This window comes from Aptenodytes forsteri, unplaced genomic scaffold (genome assembly GCF_000699145.1).
Source record: "Aptenodytes forsteri isolate BGI_AS27 unplaced genomic scaffold, ASM69914v1 Scaffold383, whole genome shotgun sequence".
NCBI classification, from domain to species: Eukaryota; Metazoa; Chordata; class Aves; order Sphenisciformes; family Spheniscidae; genus Aptenodytes; species Aptenodytes forsteri.
The window spans coordinates 225,880-250,014 of record NW_008794640.1 but is presented as its reverse complement, the minus strand read 5'-3'; the positions used below and the strand labels follow the sequence as shown (position 1 = coordinate 250,014).

Below are 24,135 nucleotides of genomic sequence, written 5' to 3'. Positions count from 1 at the left end.
ACCATGTGACATCATGCTCAGTACATAAACTGAATTATTATTATTATTTTATTTCAATTATTAAACTGTTTTTATCTCAACCCACGAGTTTTTCTCACTTGTGCTCTTCCAATTCTCTCCCCCATCCCACCGGGGTGGGGCGGGGGGGGGGAGTGAGCAAGCAGCTGCGTGGTGCTCAGTTGCCGACTGAGGTTAAACCACGACATACCCTAACTTCCAGACATTACACTTTTGCTTCTTTCTCCTTTGAGGAGGTTTAATTTCAAGTTGTTTCAATTCTCTTTGTAAGAAGACTTTCACCATCTCTGAACTGTCTGTCCCGTTAAATAAACTGGAAAAAGCCAAAGCAGGAAAAGTTAAAGATGCAGACCTAAAAGGTCTTGACAGATTTAATATTTCAGGGGTTGTTTTGTATTCCTGATAGAAATGTCTCTAAGAAGAACTTTTGAGGTGATGAAGCCCAAATGTGCTAGAATGATGCATTAATTAGTATTCAAATACCTGACCCTCCAGTATTTAAGGTCTTCAAATACACTGGTTAAAATAACTAAGTACTTCCAGTAGAAGATAGATCTTTTACTTAAACTGTTACAAAGAAAATGACTGTTGTGTTTTGAAGTTAGAAAATACTCATCTATGGTAGGGCCTTCAGATCAGCATACAGCCAGCCAGCTGGCAGCAGTACCAAGTTTGAGATACAGTGGTAACGATATTCTAAGTAGATCACGTCTTTAAAGAAGTAAACCTCCTCCCCTCTCCAGCCTTTTCACCCCCAGTTCTTACCAGTTCCTCACATTGGACAGCTTTCACTCTTTTTGCTGTGTCCAGAGCTGTCTCTCCAGCTTGGTTTACTACAAAATTAACAATAAAAAAAAAGAGAACGATTCTTTGAGATGTCTAAAGAATCAATTCATTAAGTTTCACTATTTTTAGCAGAGTAAGTTCTAAAAGTGATCAAAAACGTCTATTTACTCTATAGCAGCTGCAGCTCTTTAAGATTCCACTCTAAGTGCTCATGCATTTCATGTATCATCAGGTTCTTTCTGAACAGCAGCATCTGCTGGGACAGTTCCCAAATCCCTCCTAACCATCCTAGCAGAGAATATAAAGATTTAGTCAATCCCTCCTAACCATCCTAGCAGAGAATATAAAGAAATTTAGTCATTTCAATCTTCACTCAACTCCTTTGCCAGTAAAATTCTTACATGAATAAGCAGGAAGAGCAAGCAGACAGGGTAAGATAGCTTAAAAAAGAAAATTATTCTATGATTAAAAAAAAAAAGGCAAATGTTGATCCAGGCATCTTTTACTTTGATTAATACATAGTGGTTTGAAGCCCAAATTTGAAGACAGAAGTCCTATTCTAAGATGACATCTGAACAAGAATAATTTTAAAACTTTCTAGCTATTTCATCTTTATAAAGGCTATAAAATATTTTACATTTTAAAATAACGCCTGATCAGAAAGAAGGTGATATCTGAGCACTCTAGAAGCTCCTCTGGCACAACATCTAATGGGATCCTTCCTAGATACTCAGTAGCAAGTCTCAAGAAACAAAAACAACTCCCGCACCCCAACTTTACGTGCACAAACCTTAGGTAGAATTTATTCTTACAGTATAGCTGTAAATGCCATGGAGCTGGAACAGAGTATGCTCTACATCGTATCTAGATTGTAAAGGATTTCTGTGATTGGGAACTGAAAACAGTTAAACTGAGGTCTCATACGTAAATTTGACTATGTGAAATATTACATATAGACTGTCAGTCATGAATTTACAAAATACAAAGCAGTCATCTAGGAAGGCCTATGAATTTGAAAGAATTAAGAACCCTAGAGGGAGGGCTCCTTATGGAAAGATCCAAGATGGTTCAGGAGTTTTAATACGAAAAGGAATGAAAATATAGTATTTTTTAACTGAAGTTAACACACAGATAGCTTAAGAGACTACATAAATTCCAAACTTCCAACCTGTAAGTATAAACCTGATATTTCAAGGCCTAAAAGAAGATACACAGTTCCTATGTGAGAGCATTAAAGGGGAAAAAAAGACTCAAAAAGGTAAGAACACTCTTCAGGCATCTACCTAGGAGAGAGTTCAATGGAAGGACCAATAAACATGCTTAAGCTTGTTCAGATAGCTTTCCCATTTTCTTAATTAGGGACACATCTGCCAAAAAAAAGGTCACATCAAATTCTTTGACTTATGGTAATATTAGAACATATTCTAAGGATGTATGAAAAAGCCAAGGAAACCAATGACTTCCGCCACTGATCTGTGAACGTAAATTTATGCAACAGTTTTTTTACTGAGCAGTGGAGGAAAATGATGGCAATGAGGGAAGAGGGAGAAATAAGAGTTCATACTCTTCAGTTTGCACCAAATTTTTCAGAAAGCTTCCCTCCTATAACAAGAACTGACAGAGTGCAAATGTTTTATAGACATGCTGATGACACTTAGCTCCTGAGCCTGACAAGCTGGATTCATGGAATACCTTCCTAACTCTTAAAATATGGCAGAGAAAGGAGAGCATCTAGTAAATGAGAGATTATCCTAAGTGTGAGCAAACAGTTTACAAAGATTCTATTTTTAATTAAACTTTTGCTAAGCCATGATGAAAAATGGACTGATATAAGTACAGCAAGTACCTACATATCTATCTCACACATGTAGATGGCAAACACAACAAGAAAGGCAGCTGAGAAAGCTAATCCCTTCCCTAATCAGCTACAGTGGTGGCTAGGGCTTGCTGGGTGAAGCTACAGTTGCCAACTGACATTAATATTAAAAGAATAATTAACTGTTGTGTACACAAAGCCCACATACATCTAGAGTGGAACTAATGTGAGCAGTCATTTGAAGCATTATAACATAGAATCATAGAATGGTTTGGGTTGGCAGGGCCCTTTAAAGGTCATCTAGTCCAACCCCCCTGTCATGGGCAGGGACATCTTCAACTAGATCAGGTTGCTCAGAGCCCCCTCCAATCTGACCTTGAATGTTTCCAGGGATGGGGCATCCACCATCTCTCTGGGCAACCTGTGCCAGTGTTTCACCACCCTCAGCGTAAAAAATTTCTTCCTTATATCTAGTCTCAATCTACCTTCTTTTAGTTTAAAGCTGTTACCATACATTAAAACCATTTAAAACCATTAACATACAAGTACTAGATGAACTTTACAATATAAACAACAAACCTAAATTCCAGGACATTTACAATGTGTCAGAAATAAAACTCTGCAGAAAAACTAGGGTTTACCATTACTATTTCGTATCAGAAAATTTTTGTTACTATTATCTTCTAAGAACTTAAGTTCCATTTCTTAACTGAATGCTTCCTTTAGGCTTGTTGGTGGTAAAGTCTTCATCTTGCCAATACAGTTTTGTTTCTCCTTTTAAAAGTTCACTTAACACAGTGAGACCTAAATAAAAGTGGTTAAAATAATGGAAAGAAATTTTAGGAAATCGTTATTTCCTAGTTTTAAATAATGAACTTACCTACATCAATAGTTGGCTTCCCCCTCAAAAGCAATTTCAAACACTCAGGCTTATTATACATACTGCAGTAGTGTAGAACCGTATTACCCAATGCTGTTTGCTTATCCAGGTTTCCACTAAACACAGAAGAAAAAACAATCAAGAAAAGTATAGTATGCTGTGCTATTGATTTCAGATCTAGCATCCCTATAAATAATAGATGTATAAATACTTTACTGGACAAATATGAAGTACAAGGAGAAAGAAATACTTTTAAATTAAACATTACTTTCAAAGACTATTAAGAATAGTTCCAAGCATACTGGAAATTCCTGAGCTGTGGTTGAAAAGGACTGAGCACCTGCAGATGTTCATTCAAAAAAAAAAAAAAAAAAGTGGAACTCAAAGATTCAAACCTAATCCTTTGTAAGGTCACGCCAGTTGTTTTCCACCTGCCACTTTACTAAAATTTCTTTTTCAAACATGCTAAATTAGCCCAATGAAAAAAATCTGAAAAATCATTTTGATACAGTTAGAATAGGTTGATAAGTCCCATGCATTCAAGGAACTATGAAGAGGGTGGCTGTGAGGATGCACAAGAGAGTCATAAGAAGGAGTATAAGGATACACACTGAGTTAGGGAAAGACAAGCTGTGCAAAGGGGTTCACAGGGCTTTTTAAAACTGTACTTCCTTCAGTTCGCCATTTCTAAAACAAGGTTTCTCAAAAAAAGTTACTGACATATTGGGATCAATATAGCACATTTATAAAAATGAAAAGAAAAGCTCAGAATACAACAGCTTTTCTTCCACTCAGTGTTACCCATATTAAACAATAAGTGCAGAGCCCATACGGTTGTAAAAATGCTCTTAAATTTGAGATTGAGACAAAAACACAGACAGCCAACAGAAACAGTTAAAAGATGATAGTTGTCTGAAGAAACGATGAAACTTCATAACTAAACAAAATCATTTTAAATAATCATCCAAAAAACCAAATCCTTTAATAATGCTCAAAATAATAATTTGGACTTCTAAAACATTTTTCAAGCTATGATCTCAAAGAGCTTGCAAATATTAGGAGCGTGTTTTGTTTTGTTTTGTTTTTTTACTTTATTAACACTCCTACAATAGTCAGCACTCCATTTAACATGAGGGAGTAGTGGTAGAATAAAGTTTAAGTGCAGGTTATGCAGCTAGTCCACATAGCCCAAGAGATGGTGTCAGGAACATGGATTCCAAGTCTGTGTTGTTACCAGAAGACCAAACTTCCTCTCTAACACTCTGTGTATACAACACTACATAAACTACTAAGCGAGGGGAAGGAAGAGAAATAAGTATTTGCTGACTGCATCACAATACCAGGTATGACTTGCTGTGCTGAGGGAAAAACAAAAATTAAAAAAAAAAAAATCCTCAAGCCTTCCCGCAGCCAGCTCAAGCAAGTTGTGAGGAGTCTTCTGTGTTTCCCCAACCTTCCTCTCTCATCATTCTGCAAAAACCACCATCTGACACGGCAAGCGACTACTGCTTCTTTCACTTAATAGCATACTATAGAAGTGGACTGCAACTGATGTCATTTAATCATTACCTACATTGTGAAATATATAAAAAATGTTGTACCATTACACCATTTGATTTTTTTTTTTTAAGAAAATGTTTTCATTAAGGTTTTTCACTTCTATGAACACATCTCTTGACAACAAATAGCTCAGCCAATAAACCAGATGTTGAAAATTACTAGTTAAGAATATTATGCTCTCAATAGCTTTAATACAGTTTATTAACTATTAGAACACCTTTTTCAAAGTCAATCTAGCTTCTATTCATAGTTTTCTGAGAAAGATCCTTGTTTTCTACTCTTACAATTTCTTTGCACGTGTCTTGTATTTGGAACATTGACTTGTCATCCCTCCTTTACCCAAAATATTCGTTTGCATTGTTTCATACTGTCACGCGTTCTAAATCAACGCTCTCTTTTGCTCTACATAGTTTTTCTTTTCATCCTATTTTTATATAACTGCTTTCCAAGTTTTTAAGCTACACTTCTTTCCCTCTCTCTGCTCATTAGGAGCAGAAAGGTCAACTCAAAGGTATTAAATTATGCTCTTTTGAAACGTATCTTAGCAGAACGATCATAAGTGATAAACAAACACTGTCCAAAGCACTGCAAGGATAGCTTTGAACATCTACATTTTTCATGCACAATTTAATGAAAAATGAGCAATCCATACCAGTTTTGTACAAGGAAGTCAACCAGATGGAGAGAGGTTTGGTCAGCAGTCCGGACTGCTAAATGAAGTGCTGTTTCACCTGGCTCCTAAACACATGTAAGTAGAAGTTAGATTTTTGCGTCTTATTTCTGCAAAGCTTATATCATCAGATATATGTCACTCACTCTTTTACAACAAGTCTTTCAACAGAAAAATATTATTAGGAAATTATGACGAAAGCAGTTATTGCCCTTCTGATCTCTAGAAGACACCATGCACTTCAAAGGAAACGGCATCACACTTTCCGAGATCATAGCTTTCTCAAAACCAGTCTTCCCTTTTTCCCAGCTGGATGGAACAATCCCGAGGAGCCTTTAACCATTTTAGCTACTAGTAACTAAAAGGGATCCTGTCAAGGAATACTGAGCGAGTTTACAGTACTTGTTGCTTTATGACACCTTGGTGAGCACCAAGCACAGCCACAGCACTATTTCCTACAAAACCAGGAAAAAAAATCCACAGAAATCATAGTCCTACATGTATTAAATCTCTTGCAGTATCACAGAATGGTTGAAGTTGGAAGGGACCTGTGGAAGTCATCTGGTCCAACCTCCCTGCCCAAGCAGAGCCACCTAGAGCCAGTTGCCCAGGACCATGTCCAGACGGCTTTTTGAGTATCTCCAAGGATGGAGACCCCACAACCTCCCTGGTCAACCTGCGCCAGTGTTTGGTCACCCACACAATAAAAAAAAAAAAACCAACCAAAACACGGCAGTTTCCTGATGTTCAGAGGGAACCTCCTGTGTTTCAGTCTGTGCCCATTGGCTCTGGTCCTGTCACTGGGCACCACTGAAAAGAGCCTGGCTCTGTCTTCTTTGCACCCTCCCTTCAGGTTTCCATATACACTGACAAGATCCCCCTGTGCCTTCTCTTCTCCGGGTTGAACAGTTCCAGATCTCTCAGCCTTTCCTCATACATCAGGTGCTCCAGACTCTTAAATATCTTTGCAGCCCTTCATCACACTCTCTCCAGTATGTCCACGTCTCTCTTGTACTGGGGAGCCCAGAACTACACACAGTACTCCAGGTGTGGCCTCACCAGTGCTGAGTAGAGGGGAAGGATCACTTCCTTGACCTGCTGGCAATACTTTGTCTAGTGCAGCCTGGGATACCATTGGCCTTCTTTGCCACAAGGGCACACTGCTGGCTCACGTTCAACTTGGTGTCCACCAGGACCCCCAGGTCTTTTTCTGCAAAGCTGCTTTCCAGCTGGGTGGTTCCCAGCATATGCTGGTGCATGGGGTTGTTCCTCCCCAGATATAGGATTTCTCCTTGTTGAACTTAAACTGCACCATACTTTATTTTTATATATATAACATATGCATTAATGCATTTAAATGAAACTGAATTAAACAGCATTTATATTTTCAAAGTTGCATGAGAAATTAACCTAAAGCCAGATTTCATTAACAACTATTGATCATAAAGGGCATTTAAAAAAAAGTATATTACAGTACATATATTTAGAATTAAAGTCACAACTTTTTAAAGAAGCATGACTTTATTAAACATCAGAGAATTTACAGTGGAGAATGTTGCTATAAAAGTGTCCTAACTGCAAACTACATTTCAATTGGTGTTCATACCTTTCTAGGTATCACTGACTGTAATAGCTGAGAAATGCTAAGGAGCTAATTCTGTGGTAACTGTTATGGATGACAAATATAGAAAGTTTACCTTGTAGTTAGAGAATTTGTAATGTGTTTCCATGATAAGCACTCTGTGATATCTCAAGTGCTGAGACTATATTGACCTTATTCCCTCCACTCGATACAGACAAGCACTCTGTCCCTTGCCAAGTTAGCTATTTTCACAGAACTTGTTGAAAACATTCTCTGAGATCTCTCCGAGTTGGGTTCAAAAGTAATGGGAGAAAATATTGCCGACCAAGTGGTTACACAGCATCAAATGTCTATAAAAACACATTATGTTGCTCTTGAGCAACATTTCTACACGGATGCTTGAGGTCAACCGGGACCGATTTTTCAAAAAAACTGTTACTGACTTCAGAAGGAAGATCAAGTATTCAGAACTTTATTTAAAAAACAAAACAAAAAACTCTCTTCCTGGTTGAAAGAATTTGGTACTTCAGTAAATGCTTCATCAGAAGCTGTGAAGGCATCAGATTTACTCTTTCTTCATACAGAGTAAACAGAGACTCGTATACAGCCAAGAACGTGTTCCTTCAGCAACTACTTTAAAAACAGATATGATACTGTTTGTGGTATCAGGTGACCCTGGGTTATCAAGCCAAGCCCTCTCTCTTTGGGCCTTTTCCTAAAAGAAATATACTGCAGAACAGGTGCTTTTCAACATACTATAGTTGCACCTAGAACAGTGTATGATATTACTATTGCATTTCACACTCCTTTAGACCAATTGATGACAACAGATACAGTCTTTTTTTCCCTCCCCACAATGATGCCACATTAAGGAATGGGAGAAAAAACCCACCATTTTCATCTGCTATTTCTCTTGTTTTAGCATCTAAGGTAGCAGCCCTGGGTCCTGGACATTTTACAAATACACGTTATTTAAAACTACTCTGCTTTGTTTACCTGATAAGCTTACCTGTCCAGGCTCTAACAGTGGCTCCATTAGCTCTACCCCCTCTGCATAGACTTGAATTAGTGCAAGTAAATCCCTGGATTTGACAGCCTCAAGTAATTCATTCAGTTTAGCTGCTGCAGATGCACAAGTCTTCCTAGAGAACTTATGATCTACATATTTAGCAGTGATAAATTCTTTACGTGCAGTCCTGTGGGGTGTGAAAATAGAGCTTGGTTTAGAAATTTTTAGAAAAATGGGTCAATGATTTAAATTTAAAATCACGTTGCCTAACTCAGGAGCTAAGAAGGGAAGAGGAAAACTATCAGATAAAGACTGTGTTGTTATTATAATGCACGTCTTCCTTGCAAACAAGCCCAAAATAAGGTACATATTCAATTTTATCCTGCGTTCTTGTTACATACGAAAATTACTCTGACTCTGGGGACTAAGACCAAAGAAAAAAGAAAGCCTGAAGTGTGATTTCTCATGGAAACATATCTACATGTTAAAAACAGGATAAGCATGAAAGACATGCTAAAAACAGGATAAAAGAAAAAAATACTAAGTCAGCTAGAAAACAGCATAATAGGTTAAAAGGTCTTCTGAGGCAAAACCACATCTGTTATGCTCTCTGTGCAACTCCTATGCCAGGGAAAGGGAGAAAAAGCTTGTCACCATCTCAAGACAGTACCTGAAGCTAGCGTCATTTAGTCCAACTGTGTTTATCACTTGAGGGTATACTACAAAACTCAAAAAAGTCAAGATTCAAAATAATGAATCTTGAAACCCAAACTTAAAGTTTTCTAAACTGAGAAACTGAGGTAGCTAAAATGTGACTACATGACAATAGACTGAACTTCTAAGGAACTCCACAGTTGGAGTAAAAAGCCCCAGTCTTCCGCCATCCTAGCCCTCCTCTGGCTTGGTTACTGTTTAAAACGTATTACATCACATATATTCCACAGTAAACAATGTTAAACAACTTAGAGATTCAAAACTTACATATCACTTGATGGACTGGGTTTAGGTGAAGGACTAGGTAAATTCCCTTCCATAATATCATTAAAACTAGTATTTCCTACATTCTTGGCCAGCTGCAATAAGAAAAAAAAAAAAAATACATATATATATATGAGGGCGGGGGGTTTGGGGTCTAACAGCAACCTACAAACTGGACTATTAATGTGCATTTTCCACACTATTAATAAAAGATGGAACACAGGATTGCAAAATTAAAGCACGATGATTACATTTAAATATAAAGCAATTAAAAACTATTCTGAAGTGTGAATCCTATCCTCTCAGAACTTGTACAATAGGCTTCACAGTCACAGCTAATTATTTGTATTTCAAGACAATCTGCCTCCAATATAAAAACTTAATGAGAACTAGCAGCATTAACACTGAAACAGTGCTAGTACACTGATTAGGAAGTTTCTTTTGGAAAGAAGCTCAGACCTACTGGAAAGTCATGCTTAGTACAATTTGATTTACATGAATAGTAACTTTGCAAACAACTCAAGATTTCAAAAAGAATACTAGTGCTCATGTTAAACCTACACACAAGCCCAGAATTGCCTTCTATCTTCTCTCAATTTTCCCATACAAAATTTCTGTAACAAGTGTCTTCTCACAGGCCAAACACAGTTGGGGAGATAAACCTACTGTAACTGGGGGGGTTTTTTGTTTGTATTTTTTTCTATCCCCCCCCCCCTTTTTTTTTTAGTAGTCTCACATCAAATTCCTTTCATAACTTCAATGCTACAGCGTTTCTTCCATCGAATTAAAAGATTCATCCAACATTTTTCTGTCAAAATTAGCAATGGTCATTCTCACTTGTCAAGTTAAATGAGCTTTCTTTTTTTTTTTTTAATCACATGAGATTTTAGACTGTCCTGATTTATGGTCAGGATCAGCTAATAACAGGCAACATTCTGATGGCACTAATCACAACAGATGTCAATATTCATTCTGCAAAACCTCAGGAAATGAACATGAGAAGTGACAAGTTGTCAAAAGCATCAATAATACATAATAGTAAAAACCCTCCCATGAGATACATACAAAAATATGAAGACGACATTCTGCAAAACCCATACCTTGAAAAAAAATTAACTGTAAATTATGCACCTGAATGTTTCCTATATACAGGTCAACATTTGCCTAAAAAAAAAAACAAACCCAAAAAAAACTTACCAAGAGTTCAGACGTTCCTAATTTGTCTAATTCCAAAGACTGGATTCGAGAAATATGGACACCCATTTCTCTGTGTATTCCAGAACACTCAATGCAGGTTAAAATGCCCAAATTAGTTGATAGCCATGTTGGATCTGTAGAATTGAAAAACAAAATATTTAGTCAAAGTCCAAGAAAAGGTTTTTAATGGTGGTAAGAAATCCCAATGTATTCCGATTCCTCATTTAATGTTTTAACAAATGGAAATAAACTAAGAATATTCCATACTTTTCTCCAAACTGCAGTGCAAATTTAACCACAAATTGCTACCAACGGAATTAAGTTTTTCAGATTTAAGGACAGTCCCAAAGGCACTGAATTTAGACTTATAAATCCATACTGAATAACCGTATTTGAATACATTTAGGATTTGTTTCTTGTAGAAAGAAGGTAACGCTTTTTCTTCTATAATTCTTAAACTTTAAATAGTCTTTTATAAAAGATTAACCATCGCATTTTCCAATATGTAAAACAGTAATATGTTGTAGAAAATAAGGAACACTAACCTTTAAATAGTCTTTCTTTATAAAAGATTAACCATCGCATTTTCCAATATGTAAAACAGTAATATGTTGTAGAAAATTTAAGGAACACTGGCTAGTTTAGGAAAAAAAAAAAAAAAAATTGCTGTCATGGAGGCGATCTGCATGTAATATTTGAATAGATCTTACACTATGAACGCTACATAAGAAACAAGACCAGTTTTTAAGGAACAGAAAAAGCTCCAGACATATTTTATATACATACATGTCTTCAAATCTATTCCTCAATCTTAAATAGTAACTGATAAAGCATCAAGTCAAGAGCTTCAAAGCAGCAAGCTGGGGTGCAGGAGTGAAGCTTAAAACTTCACTATAAATTAAAAGATGAATGAGAACTGCAATTCGAAGTTTCTCTAGCTTTACATGCTGAAATAATTGAGTGAACCAATCTCAGGATTTGACATAATTATATTCCACTTTGTATTTTTATCTAGGTATTTCTTATTTGGATCAGTTCTGCGTCAATAAGCATCTTCAAGATACATACTATCCACTCAGTTCCAAATGAGTATCACCTTCTTGAAGCGTCTCTTTAGATGTGGCAGCTATTACAGCTGCCAACTACCACATCGATTCAGTAGTTCTATGACAAGCTGACTCTTCTCAAGCTCTAAGCGACATACAACTGACCTGTAACTCTGTACTTCTGAAGATATAATCTGATAGGATTCCAACTCTGGGTCTCATTCTTTGCACAAGACTACTTATTCTTCCTCTGAATATTTTTGATACTGCAATTCCAGTAGTCTCATGCCAAGTTAAAACTTCAGAGTAAGATCCTGGCCAGGTCAATTTTTCCACAATCATTGTCTAAGCATTACTCACTTCTACTTAGTAGCATGCACAGGATCAGTGATGCCAAGCAACTTCCATTCAAGTGCAACAAGCATCTAGAGACAGTGCAACAAGAACAGTTCAAACTCCAGAGGGGCTTGAACTGCTGGAAGTAAGCACAGACAACACACAAAAATATTTTAGTGAATTAAACGGAACTAAAGTATGAAAGTCATATTTGTTCTTTTAAAAACAGGTTGAAGACTGATCAACACATCACTTAGAAAATTAGTTTGCACTTTACAAACACTTCTTTAAAGAAAGTACTTCGCTTCCAACAAGAAGTTGATGACATTAACAAATTGAGATACCTGGTGAGCCACAATCACAACAGACTTCATTTCCGGGTAATCTCTGTATGTCATCAATAATGGCTTTTGTCAGATCCTCTAAACTGTTTTCCCCTGTGCTCTGCTCTCCACGGAATGCCATATTTAATGCTTCTTCTTTGCTGTTAGTCAATACTGATATCCATCTAGCACAAGATAAAGACCTTAATGAAGATCTGCATTTGCAAATACAAGTTAATCTATAAACTGTAGAAAGCTTGTCAGGAACAAAATATTAGTGGGAATATAGGGAAGGACTGTATTGTGGGAGAGACTGACTGGGGAAAAAGTCAGAAATGGAAAGGAAAGAATTGAGAAAACGTAAGAAAGAATGAGAAAAGACAAAGAGAAAGAGTCTTCATTCTAATGTCCCTTTGGTGAACAATTTTAAAGTCAAAGCAGTATAGTTCTCGGGTTCCTCAAATAAGCAGAAGCTGTGAAAGAGAAAGGGTGCAATTAAGATCCTGTAAATTTAACTGCTTTAAAAGTAGGTGCCTAAGATCTTCCTGAAGCCTATCCCATTATTAAAGGAGAAAATTATAACCGCTACTTTCTCCAGTGTGCATCTTTCTCTTCACAGAGGAGACAGCAAGCACATTTTTGAATGTGTTGATGTCCAGCTGCCTTTCACAATGCAGGTCTCAGCACACTAATCAGAATGTAATTTCCAAATTAATGAAAATTGCCATGGCAACAAATGGGGTAAGGAAGAGAAGATGACAGGAGAGTAACGATATCGATAGCCAACATAAAATTTTAAGAGCAACTGCTGACTGCAACAAATCAAGACTCTTCAATGATATTTCAGGCAGTAGTTCCACACACCCCCAACCACTCTGCGAGTTTTTGTTTACACAATAATGTTTTAATTAAAAAAAACAAACAAAAAAACTCTCAGTGGCTGTTGCCCTACAGGTGGAAGTAAAGAGGGGCAGTGGTTATACTAAGGACAAGCACATTGCAGATGCAGTGTTCTCTAATTTAGAAAAAGAGCAAGTTAAAAAAAACCCTCCCAGGTATAGTGATTTTAGATGTTTTTACATCTACTGCAAATACACCTTTTTTACACAGAAATATTTTAACTTGGCAGTGCCCTCAATCCATTTGCTGTTTACAATATCACAATTATCTGCAATCATCAATCTTCTGAAATGTGCTAAAATGGCTATGGTCATCTAAACAAACTAATAGAACTTCAGATTGAAATTCCTAATTTCTCACTGAAATAATAATGCAAAGATAAACTTTAAAGTATTTCAGAAGGAAAACTATGTATATAATCTCGCAATACAGATTCAGGGTCTGAACTGGTATATAGGCACTGTATATTATATACTTCATATACATATGTTTTTTAAATTTTTATGGGCAGAGACTAATCTGAGAACTTGTATTTAAAAGAAAACGCTTTTAAAAATTATTGAAAAGTCACACTTAAAAATAAAAGAGACATTGAAAGATTTGAAAACAACTTTGCTCCATAGTTTACATGCTGAAAACAAGTATATTTACATGAATCTCTCTCTCTCTAGCTATATGATACAATGTAAGAACCGACACTAGATGGCATTCTCCTGCAATTTTTCTGATGAAATCCAATGTTACAAAAAAAGTAAGAGGCGGCAGTGTCTCGCTTCTGACATTATAGTAATGTTGTGTTAAACACAGAGTAAAATAATCATTAAACTCAGACAGACAACATTTATTCTCACATTTGCTGACAATTTCTTTCAGGGTTACAATTTGATTAGTTTGTTAAAAATGCAGAATTTGAATAAAACTCAACTATGCAGTAACAATTAAAAAAATTATTAGATGCAATTAAAATAAACATGACATGACTGAGCCAGCTGTTAGTTTGATACAGATTTCCATATTAAGAGTTTCTAAACTGTAAGAGCAGTAACTTATTTTGGTTGCGTTTCCTCAGCTAGAAGGAACCCACTGTCCAAGGCTGCAAGTCATCGGTGTCACCTGCGAGACAGAGCACGAGGCACCGCAGTGTCAGCTCTTCCCAGACATCAGCAGCAAGGCCCATTTGACACAGGCACAGTAGCAGACACGTTCTTAATGACTAATGCCATTTATACAAGAAGTCCCCAGTTGGTCACCAGGCCTTCCTGGCAAGGCTGTACGCTCAAAAATAAACAAGTCTAATCAGTAAATATGGTATATTAAGTCAGTGTCAACAGTTTATAAAAACTGTCTTATGACTGCTGTTCTTCCCCTTTTTTCTTATCTGCACTAGTCTTCTCTTTCTTCCTTTACTTTTTTTTTTTTAAATATATTTGATTTATTTCACCAGCCTCAAGCTAACAGTCAAAGAGCTTCTGGTAATACTTTGTAGCGTTCTTTCAAATAATTTAAAAATTACTCAAGTCTCACAGAATTGCTTTGCCTTCTATCTAATACAATAAGACAGGTTGTTCAATATTCTACTACACCTCTTTTTCTGGGTCCCAGTAGTTTCTTGTGGTCCTTTAACGCATTTTATTTGCTGGAGATTCCCACCTTTGAAGAAAGTCATGAGGCTAAACAAAAATCTGGCATCGTGGGTGCCTTCTGGATCCAATGAAGGCAACAGAAGGATTCATTAATCTCAGATGGACCAGACTCTCAGATTCCTCAGTATTTCTAAGCCAATAAAAGCCCTCCCAGAATAACGAGGCTAACAGTTTTTTCAGTTTGCAATAAAAATTTATCTCTGTCTCTTCTGACAATCCCTATTGCAACATTGTTGTTTCCAGGTAAATGCATAAACAGAACACTAGCATAGTAATTTTCAGACTTTCAGAAACAACTTTTTTGTATGGAACAAGCAACAGATAGTATCAAGACCTTCCAACTCAGTCCTCCCAAAGTAGAAAATGTCTGAAGACCGCTGCTAAACACTAGACTGAAGTCAGATGTGTGTTTCTTCACAGCTAAATTTCTGAATATAGTTCTGTGTATAATCCAGGCTTTTCCTACAGAAATGGATATACTCTTGACCTTCAAAAAGAGAGTAGAAGAGAACTAAAAGGTCATGTCCAGAGTATGTTTGGCCCTATCCACAATTATCAAAAAGTAGAAAACATCTATTATTGTGTATGTTAAAAAAATTAAATCTGGTTAGAGATCCAAGGTAACAGACACATAAATATACACACGCACTTCCCCCCCTGCACACACTGTACTTTATCCACTAGAAAACTAATAATCCACTGAGAAATTTGAAGGACAGTCAAGCAGTAATTAAAGGTCAGACAGCTGGCTGGATAAGAATCAAGAAATGCACTGGACTAAGGTAAATGTTTGAGGGGAAGCAGTAATAGACCTATGACAGAATGTAGGCTTCAGGTGATTTGTGTTTGAAACCGTCTGCTTTATTATTATTTTTATTTTTAAGTAGTTTGAGGAGCTATTTATGGAAGCAGTTTAAGATGATCACTAGGACTACATATGCAAGGTTAGTTAAACTAAGAGTATAAAGAAATGCCTCTTGCTTTTTTCTCTATTTAGATGTGAGGCTGGAAGGAAAGTGATTTGAAAATATATTTATATTTATTCCTCAATTGGTGCACAAGGATAAAAAGACAGAACAGAGGCAGGACTAAAACTGGGTGGACAAAACGCAACAAGATGGAGAAGAAAGGGATGAGAGGAGCACACATATACAAGTGAAGTGGAAATTGGAACAAAAGGATGACAACTCTAATTGAGGAGCTGCATCGCATAGTTCCTGCAGAATGCTCTTAAATTAACAAGGCTGGAAGTCCAAGGGTGCTGTTCGCATGACACCTTAGATAATGAAGCTATTTAGGACCTACTAGTGGCTGCACAAGAAAAATAGAACATTTGGTTATATTGTAGTTTTTCATCAACACATTAACAGTCATTCTGGTTCATGAACTTCAATTAACTAAAGATATTGCACAAATTTTCCTAAAGAAAAGAGAAAGTAAGTTTCCATGTGCATCTCAAAGTGCATACCATTACTTGGGTCACTTAAGTAATTTTCTGAAACAGAACACTTGTCTAAGTAGCATTACAGTACCTTTTTGTTGGTGGATTACAGTGCCAATACAGGCAAAATACACTTAGTGTCTATTAGTTTGTCTGCATGTATTCCAACACTTGGATGTAACTAATGTCTCTTTAGCTAAATGAAACTTTTTAAACTTGCAGCAACATAAAAATATTCCAGTACAAGTCATTTTCTCAGCCACTGGACTTTAAAGTGATAAATCAGACTTTAGCAATGAACAAATGGGAACTATAGTTCTAATGGGAAACAAAACCAGCCTGGAATTCCAAAACAGTCCAATGGGCAGCCAGCTAACTAAATTTATTGACCTGACAATCAGATGTATTAATTTACTAATGTATTCTCTCCCTACCTTGCTCATGCGTTAAGACCAAAAAAAAACCCCAAACAACCAGACAAAAACACTTCACTTTTTAAACCAACAAATATAGTAAAAACTAATTTATGGCAGAGACACAAGAACTTCTGACTCATCAGGTGCATTACTGATCAGAAGTAACAGTATTTTCTTTTTGACTAAGAACCTTACTGGAATAATTAAGTTCCAGAATGAATGCAGTAAGCACGACTAGCAAGTCAGCTTTGCACTCCAAGAGCCAACATAAAGCTGTGGAAGACTGGAAGGAAATAGCTGCATGTCAAAGAACTCTCCAGCCCTCCCATTTCATTCATGCGTCCCAACGTTGAACTGTCAATGCCATTGCCTCCCAACACTACCGAACAAGTGAAATACCCTACAAACATTCCCTGTACCTTTACAATACACATGGTGCAACACAGTCTTCCATTAGAATACGGACATGCAACAAAAGAGCACAACAGTCCTGAAGAACGAGGTAGCCTGGAAGGCTCAGGCTTACTGCCCTCTTCACTAGTAACTTTATTCCTAGCCTTGCCAGGTGATGAGCATTAGATTGCAATGTTCTGCACAACACATTTTCGATGACACTGAGAGCAATATTCAGGAGGAAAAAAAGTGGTACATGGTTCTCGGGACAAGAAGCTCTGACGTAGCAGGAAGAAAGATTGTTTTAAAGGAAATAATCTGGTTGGAAACATGCATTAATGAAGCAAGTTACTGGATTCTGAAGTACACAATCTCAGAGATATGTTTTGCTGTTTATTTCTAGGCCTACAGTAGAAAAGATGCATTACCTGTAAATATTTTCTACGTGTTATCTTTTATCTATTTGTTATTTTTAATTTAAAGGAAAAGGTAGGATCAGGAGGAAGAGAAGTAACTGCAAAAGAGGGTTGACACAGAAGATTTAAGAACAATTAGGAATATTTCATTTGAACCCTAATAACCTGATCTACTATATCATGCCAAGCAACTGCACGCAAACCATATGCTGGCAGGGTACACAATCTAAATGGGTTTTTGGTTGGTTGGGTTGGGGTTTTGTTTTGTTTTGAATGTTACAAGGTTTTCAAAGAGCCCTGTAGCATGACACAAAATAGTTTACATTTAGAGATTCACAACAGCAGAAAAAATAGTTTACATTTAGAGATCCACACCAGCAGAAAAAACAGACAGTAGGCACTACTTCTGCATTAACTGAGAAAACTATTTCCACTGTTACGTGTGATTTTATACACCTCTATTGGCAAAATAAACTTAAAAAAAAGTAAACATTCTTACGCTACGTATTCCTGTTCATCTTCTGCTTGAAAGTGGTATGTTCTGTTATCTGAAATAAATACATACATCTTTTCAGTTGGCACGTGATAAATTTTAAAATACCAACATATTTGTTACTAAAAACTATTTGGCAACTAAAGCTTTTAAGAGCAACTGCCCTTAACCAGCAACATTAATACTTTATTCATAGCTATGGAAAACAATTCTAAAAAAAAAAAACAAACAGAGATAAGATGAAATTGTGAATTTTGATTTACACCAAACGTATGTATTTCAGAAGTCTTATGTTTAGAAATATTAAAGAAAAATAAGCATATGAAGCAAATTTTTCCCTTCTGAAGTCATAGATAGCAGAAAAGGGCAAAATGAATTTGTTCCTATTATATACTTTTCCCTCCGTGTGGGTTAAGAAACTTCTTTTTACTAACCAAAGGATTAGATATGAACTGGGTATTCTCTCTCACATACAAGAGTTTCACAGACTGTCCTTGTAAATATAGAATGTTGGAACCGTTTGTTGTTTAATACTATATATGTAAAGACTGAAAACAGTAATTTGACTCATCAACTTCAAAAGTGTTTTTAAAAAAATCAGACTGGATACAAATACCTGCTATAGGAGACAAAAATGGAAGGAAGGGAAATCACAGAAGCTATAATGCTGAGAAGACAAGTCACTACCAATTTTAAACAAACAGAAGCATATTTTAAGAGGAAGATAAGAGAACAAGAGAAATTGGGTTCTCCTTGCCTTCCTCAATGCCCCAAATAGCACTCAAAAAGCAGAACAGACAATGAAGGAAAAACAAAATGAGGGCGAAGGTGTTTTCCATTTCCTGGTGGATATAGCTTATGCATGTTTCACTAAGCTGTTTAACATCTCTCTGAACTTAGGAGAACAGCACATACACTGCATTTCATGGCTTGTCACAAATGAACAGTATTCATGTCACACACCACACACACAAAAGGTTCTACATTCATTTGTCCATTCAACCCATCTTCAAAACTAGAGGAATCTGAACACTCATGAGGCACTGCATGTATCTGGATATAGATCTGAATTTTGAACTGTAGCCTCATTTTTACCCAAAGTATCTTGTAATGACATTTTTAGAAATCCCACATAATGCAAGATGGTACTAAAGTTGCTACATACGTGATATTAGATCAAAAGATTTCTTATCTTCAGCATTTGGCTTCACCTGGCAGGTCAGTAAATTCAGTTTAGCTGGTTGCCTGTTGGACTAAAAAGAAAATTTATTTTACTTTAAAAATGTCTTGATTTAGGATTATTTTTCCTTTCTGGGGAGTGGGCATGTGTGATATTAATTTAAGTGTGGACATGCATACATGTACACCCTCAAAACGCTTGAGACCAGCATGACTGTGACTCGGTCTGTCAGAATGGACAGATTACTAAACCTAAACAAAATTAAAATCTTCATGGCAACCCTTCCTGACCATTTGAAAGGGATTAAAGGAATAAACTTAATTTAGAATATGCTAACACTGAAGGTTTTTCTTTTATTTCATAAACGATGGTAAAGCTATTATGCAATTTTTCATTACAGTATGCCCATATTCCTATTTTCCTCCCATTTTAAATAAATCAAAGATATAATCCTAAAAATTTAAAAGGAGGGTGGGAAGCTGGAGATCTGGAGTTTCAGAACTTAGAATAAATACATATACTAGTATTCTCTGCTATAATTAGGTTACTTAAGACACGATAACTAAATATGTCTTTATTTTGGGTTTATAAAGGTTTATCAGAAAATATAGAGATATTGAATTAAAGTTAATATAGCTGGCAGATATAAACTGAACTTAAGATGTCATTTATCAGTAAATACTTCTGAACTGAGTTTTGGAAGTTGCTCACTTTAGAAGTTATAAATTAAATATAGAAGTAATGCAAAACCAACAAACAAACAAAAAAATTCTGGAAATACATGCCCCAAGTTGTCAAATGTTTGTCTGAACAAGCTCATCAACATAGTATTTTTAACACTTAAGGAGCAACAGTTCCTTGAAGGAGCAAATATGTGATTGGAGTCTCAGTTTTCAAAGTTTAGTGTCAAACAGACTGTCATGATATGAACTTTCCATCACTGAAAACAAGAAAATTACTTTCTTCTTGGCACTGCAACAGAAAAGAGCAAATGGACTGCTTTTACACAGCTACGTACAAGAAAAGGAAAACTACAGTCGATAGTGCAATTCAAAGAATTCTAAATTGGCAAATCTTGAGCTTGGCAATACAGATTTTTTTAAAAAAAATGGTGATAATTGAGCCATTGCTAACAAATTGTAAGTAATTTGACTAAGTGACTCCTCAAAGGATGTGAGGATATCTTCCTAGCCATTAAAAAGAACCAACCTCCAGTACAAAATGTAATAACTTCCCTTTAACCTGCTGAAGGTAGGTGGTTAACTTTAGACACTGACACTCATGGCCATCAGTGGAATTTGGGAGGAAGGGGAAGAAAGGGTGATGAAATGGGACCATCTCCTTTAACAGGAGTAACAGGAGTTACTCTTGTTTCCGACAAGTTTGTGTCATGCTGCTGCGAGACAGTTTTAGGACTGCCTCCACCATTATAATGTTGTTGCTTCCTCCTGATTTAACATTCCTAGGAAGATACTTCAGATATACGGCCAATTCCCAGAAATCACTATGATAAAAACTTTCCAAAATTTCACACTTTTGGTTGAAAGCACTCAAAGCATTAATACATTCACTCATCTGTCAGACTCTATCAATAACATCTAATATCAAACACTTCCCAAGTTTCCAAATGATGTGCTTCACAGATATACCATGACAATGCTTATGAGCAAAACCAGCTGAAAAAGTTGAAAAGTCTGTTCAATATATTTGCCATTTTCTTATCAAACTATTGATAAATACATTTAAGTATTAAATCAACTGTCACAAGCTATACCAGTGGGGAAAAAACTGAAGGAAAATTTTAGATGGCTAAAGAAGAGTTCACTTACTTCATACAGTCCACAGGAAGTTTTGAAATTAATTTCAAGCCAGCCTTTATTCTAATTTTTCTCACTCTGATTAGTTGAACAATTTTGAACTTTTTACAAAATGAACGTGTAGACATTAAAGTGTTTTAAATAGTTAACATCCTATGTAGGAATAAAGCATCTGTAATACAGACATCTATGTATGAGCTAGTTATTAGTCTTCCCATACAGTCAACAGCCAGAATTGAGTTTGTAACAAGATATCTGACAAATCTACCCAGACTCCTTTGACCACATTGACCAGCTCTCCAGTAGCTAAGAGAGGAGTCTACAAGATCTTGCTCTGATGCAGACAGCTACACTGTAGACACTTCATTTTGTTCAGATGAATCACATTCCGTATCTCAAAGGTATAGTAAGAACAGGTGTACTGCTCCGTTTAACTTGAAGCACTGTTCCTACTAGTGGTCGGCAGCAGACAACCAGGAAAAATTTTAACAGAGCAACACGTATAGCAATACCGCCATAAATGAGTCTCCAGCTTCTAATAACCCACAGAACTTCAACACTCGGAAGCAGAAGTGGCATCTTTTTTGTAATAGCAGATGAACACCAACAGATTCACTGGGAAAGGATAATGTTAATTTATTATTTTAATAAAAAGGTATAAAAATAACTTACCGTTGCATGTGATATGGTAAGAATTCCATTTTTAACAGTGCACTTTCTTCTCTGCCATACTTTCCTTAACCTGCATAAGAACATCAACAACAACAAATTCAGTAACCAGACATGATCTCAAAACATATGTTAATCCCATTAACATTTTGAGAAGATTAGCCTTGAGAAACAAACAGATGCAGTCAAAATTACTAAATGCCTCATCAGAAGTAACTTGAAGATTTATGACAGGTCTTAATCACCTATTAGAGACTTATAAAGACAACAGCTTTCTTTTTAATATGACTTTTTTTTTTTATGATTGCTTGCCATGCTTTTTATATTTACTACGTTCATTTCAGATGTGTGTTCAGATTTAACTGTGAAATTCTTGAGTACTTGAGGCACATGCATTAGGGGAACATGCCGTAAGCACCCACAGTACAACACAATAAAAATCAGTGCAGGAACACAGTAATAGTTCTCACTATGTATTATGCGCTCCAAGAACATACCCATCACTCTTCTTTAGAAGAAAACCTTTCTTCTCACTGCCATATTCCTTATTCCCCTGAAGCTGATGCATACTATATCCTCCTTGCCTGCTCTGTGAATCCTAAAAAATGGGAAAACACCGTTAACGTTTCCTGACGTGCACAGTAAGTTTTCCTAACTTTTAAGCCTATTTTACTTTATTTCTCTTCTCTACCACAACTTCACAAATTAATAAAAATTAAAAAAAAAAAGCGACAACTAATGTATGTTTTACATCTATAGGAGAGATTGCTTTTACATCACGTGATCTTGAACTAACTGCATGTTCAAGATTCAATTACTTCATTAGGTGTTTGAAGTATAGTATGGATGCAAATATGCATCTCAAAATAATGGCTTTTTAAAATATAGAAATTTAACATTGCGTAATCTTACAATCAAAGAGTAAAAGGCTAAGATAAAATTTCAAAAAGAAAGCAACAGAATACAGCATGCATATATACGGAAACACACATATATAAACAAACAGAACCAAATGCTAACAATCACTTTTTTTTTTTTTTTTAATCCAATTAAAATAATGTATACAATTCATGAGTTTTAGTGAATGAAGTCAACTGAAATAACTTTCGGTCTGACCTAGTGAAACAATTAAGTGAAATGGATTAACTTTTTATAAGCATATCAGAAAAAAAAAAATCCCCAAAAGTTCATTAAAACATTGACTTACTCTCCTAGACTTCGATCACGAAAGGCAAAAGCAATAGAGAAAAGAGAAAGCAAATAATTTAAAACAGGAATTATTATTTTATTTAAAAAACATGTTCCTTGAATATAAATTTTACAGCCCCCATATCTAGTAAAACAATTTTTCCCCTTTTTAACAACACTACTAGAAAGAAGGCAAGAATTACTTTGTTTAGGCACACTGGTGCTTTTTTTCATCAAGTAACAAAACATCGTAACAAAATTCTGTGCAGCCTTGCATGTATGACATTGGCTTCATAAAAGCAATTAAGATGACTACAGGATCAAATTTTACTAAATGTCTTCAAGACTTTATTACATTTAAATTGGCTAAAATGATAGCTAAATTGTATCCTCCACCAAACTGGAGTTAATTCTGAATTTCCATTGAAAAAGATCAGGCCCAAAGTTAACTTCTAATTTTTGCAAATCTATATCAAAAGGTATAATTAAGGACACGTTGATACGGTTTTAAATGTAGCTGTGAAACAATTATCTGCAAAATTCCACAAAAACCCAAAAGAATGGGAAGTTCAATTACTCCCTTGGCAATAACCTCTTCTCTTTTAAAGCACAGTTACTTACAATCACCACAACCAATATATATTGAAGATTATTCCCTCCTGTTTTATTCAGGATCCTTACAACTGTTTTTCATTTTGTATCAAATTTGTCATAGGAGTTTAGAGAGAAGTGTTTTGGTAAAGCTGGCAGTTGTGGCTGGAAGCAGCATGAAGGCTGCTATGTAAAATGTGCTGTCAGCAGTAAGTGTTTACACCATCACAGTAAGCAGCTAATTTGTTATAAGTAAATTTCAAACCCCCATTGGAATTAGGGTCCTATTGGTATTAGCATAGGAAAGAACGTAGTGAGATCTAATTCCTGTTCCAAAGAGCATATCAGATGGAGATTTGGGGAAATAAGTCAAAATGTAAAGAAATAGTTAACAAAACATGATTCTGAAGACTAGCTACATTCAACATAAAGCTGTTAAGTTACATTTGTACCAATAATTAATATACAAAAATAGGGAATAGAAGCCTGTATTAAAGGCCTGGTTACCTTTAAAATTTAAGCTTCTTAACATATAAGCATTTTTGAACATATAAAACAGATGCTTTACACAATTAAAATTCACAGAATCATAGAATCATTAAGGTTGGAAAAGACCTCTAAGATCATCGAGTCCAACCATCAACTCAACACCACCATGCCCACTAAACCACGTCCCTAAGCGCAGCATCTACTCGTCTTTTAAATACCTCCAGGGATGGGGACTCCACCACTTCCCTGGGCAGCCTGTTCCAATGTTTCACCACTCTTTCAGTAAAGAAATTTTTCC

At 35.9% G+C, this 24,135-nt stretch overlaps 1 protein-coding gene across 1 annotated transcript in view; it reads right to left on the bottom strand.

The window, feature by feature from the left end:
* The window catches only part of ASAP1 (ArfGAP with SH3 domain, ankyrin repeat and PH domain 1), a gene marked incomplete at its 5' end in the record, with an annotated part of 83,607 nt that overhangs the window by 27,858 nt on the left and 31,614 nt on the right, over nt 1–24,135 (bottom strand). Inside the window, 11 exons of the mRNA XM_019470547.1 lie at nt 784–851; nt 3,501–3,616; nt 5,713–5,798; nt 8,322–8,508; nt 9,303–9,394; nt 10,497–10,630; nt 12,223–12,386; nt 17,910–17,958; nt 19,069–19,156; nt 21,573–21,642; nt 22,067–22,167. Of these exons, the coding sequence (XP_019326092.1) occupies nt 784–851; nt 3,501–3,616; nt 5,713–5,798; nt 8,322–8,508; nt 9,303–9,394; nt 10,497–10,630; nt 12,223–12,386; nt 17,910–17,958; nt 19,069–19,156; nt 21,573–21,642; nt 22,067–22,167 (1,155 nt within the window). The remainder of the gene's footprint in view (nt 1–783; nt 852–3,500; nt 3,617–5,712; nt 5,799–8,321; nt 8,509–9,302; nt 9,395–10,496; nt 10,631–12,222; nt 12,387–17,909; nt 17,959–19,068; nt 19,157–21,572; nt 21,643–22,066; nt 22,168–24,135) is intronic.